The sequence below is a fragment of the Sphaeroforma arctica genome (genome assembly GCF_001186125.1).
Source record: "Sphaeroforma arctica JP610 unplaced genomic scaffold supercont1.4497, whole genome shotgun sequence".
Taxonomy (NCBI): Eukaryota; class Ichthyosporea; order Ichthyophonida; genus Sphaeroforma; species Sphaeroforma arctica.
The window spans coordinates 1-2,436 of record NW_014036061.1 but is presented as its reverse complement, the minus strand read 5'-3'; the positions used below and the strand labels follow the sequence as shown (position 1 = coordinate 2,436).

The 2,436-nt window shown below is 45.9% G+C and overlaps 1 protein-coding gene across 1 annotated transcript; it reads right to left on the bottom strand.

Moving 5' to 3' along the window:
- Positions 1–864: 864 nt before the first annotated feature.
- On the bottom strand, positions 865–2,212 carry SARC_14349 (hypothetical protein; the record flags this gene model as incomplete). Its single annotated transcript, XM_014291519.1, has 2 exons — positions 865–1,041; positions 1,968–2,212. Coding segments are annotated over 2 exons (422 nt in total), but the record flags the coding sequence as incomplete, so codon positions are not given.
- Between the last annotated feature and the right edge of the window lie 224 nt (positions 2,213–2,436).

Below are 2,436 nucleotides of genomic sequence, written 5' to 3'. Positions count from 1 at the left end.
TAGCTGGAGCGTACTGTGTTTAGAATGAGACGGTATCATCAAAATAGCTGGAGTGTACTGTGTTTAGAATGAGAGGGTAACATCCAAATAGCTGGGGTGCGCTGTGTTTAGAATGAGAGGGTAACATCCAAATAGCTGGGGTGCGCTGTGTTGAGGAGAATGAAGGACGATATAAAACGCACAGATTCGCCAAGTAGCGAACATCCCGAGCGATGTACATCGCAAATCCCACCGCCTGTCGGCATAGGCATTGAAGTCTTTGCAGTAGTATCATGTGACTATCGACGGTTGGAGACTTGCTATAGGGTTTTATTATTTATGAGAATGTGACTCAATACGGAGATACAACGAAACCACCATCCTATACACACACAACGGAAACCCAACGGCAATAAAAAAAACCTAAATGCACAGAACGAACATCCCAACAGCTCTATCGGTATGCAAGCGCGTGACTATATAATACGGAGATACAACTAAAGCACCATCCTATACACACTCAACGGAAACCCAACGGCAATAAAAAAAACCTAAATACACACAACGCACACCCCAACAGCTCTATCGGTATGCATGCGCATGGCTATATACAATACAACTATCGTCTTTGCGCAGTCGCCTACAAAGACCAAACCACCACAACTTTCCGAACACATCAATGTGTGTAGACTACAATAGTCGCTTGGCAACTACCTGGAAGTTCAAAACCAATAAAAACAGGGGTAGATACATCGGTGATCAAACTAGAACCACACCGGTCATGCAAGTGCGCCTGTCTGGCAATTTACTGCTACCCCACAAGGACATACATCAGTGCTGCAAATAGACAAGTACACGCATAGGTATTACAGCGAGAGCCCACACCTGTCGTTTCAGTGTGACAGCTGACGGTTGGCACTTTGAGCAGATGCCCTCAGGCCACGGAGGGTGTGTGGTACAGCCTGTCTTGATCCGCAGCGAGGTGTCTGACAGTGACACGTGCTTGTCCTTCTTCATCCCCCCCGATTGCTTGCGTAGAAAGGCGTGGAAGGACATGTGTTTCTGTGTGCGGACGTACGGAGTGGTCGGTTGGTAATACACTCAGATATTGTATCGGGGCAGTGATGATAGGGTACGCTAGTATTTAAATATCAGACGAGAGTACAAAGTGATCGGCAATACACTGAGATATTGCATCAGGGCAGTGATGATAGGGTATGTTAGTATTTTAATATCAAAGCATGCTAGTATGTTTGTTGGCGTGTGGGGTACGCGACAGAGCGTGTGTGTCCTGCTGTATAGCCCCCCCACCTACTTGTGCCGAATGGCGTGGGGAAACATGCGCCTCTGTGCCAATACTAGAGTGAGCCATACCAATAAGGTTTCGAACGAAACGTATGCAGTTTGTATTTCTCTTACTGTAGAGAGTGTAGCTATCATTCAAAGCATCAGTATGCTTGTCAGCCAGACGTGCCTGTGCTGTTTCAGATGCTCTGATTGCCTTGCTCAGAAAGACGTGGAACTACATCGCGTTTTGTGCCAACGCAGATGGAATAGGAGGGACACACCTTGTACGAAAGTGCCAAGTATGCAACTCTGTACCGTAGGACGGGCGTCTATCGATCATTGGATCATACTTTGTTCTACAAGATCATTGGATCATACCTTGTACTACAATCCTCAGATAGAGTTCAGTGTCTCGCAATGTGCATGAATGTACCAGTCTCTTAGATAACCAAAAGTACCCGTAAACACCTTCCATGAACTTCAGACACAAATGCTACAAGAACGCGCTCGTACCCAGCACACACACACGTACAGGCAACCCGCTACACATACACACACACACAAAACAACACACACAACACACACACACACACACACACACACACGCACACACACACACACACACGCACACACACACACACACATATATATATATATACATATATATATGTACAGCCTATCCGCTACAGATACAGACATACAATATTATTTTCTTTCAGATAGTTCTCGTCCCATGCATCTAGAGCCCGGCAGTGATCGCACATGCCACGTGGCCCGTGCGAACACATGGTCTTGTCCCGTTTTCTGGTGATGAGGCCGTTCTGTTTCCTGATGATTTGGTCCACTTTGTCCTCAATCACCGCGGCACGCTCTACCTTTGCTCCTTGAGTAGGAACCGCACTTCCATTGGTATTGCTGTCATTGTTGTCTGTGGCACTTGAGCGGCCTACGTTAGGAATGATACATGATATGTCGTACAGTGAGAAAAGCTTATGTGAAGTAGGCTACGGTAGGGAAGATGCATGACATGTGATACTGTGAGAAAGCTTATGTAAATTATTCACACACAAATATGAATATCGTGAAGTGGATTCATGCAGGACGGGATGTTTAAAAGTGCGGCCTCGCCATACAAACACTTATTATACACACACACACACATATATATAT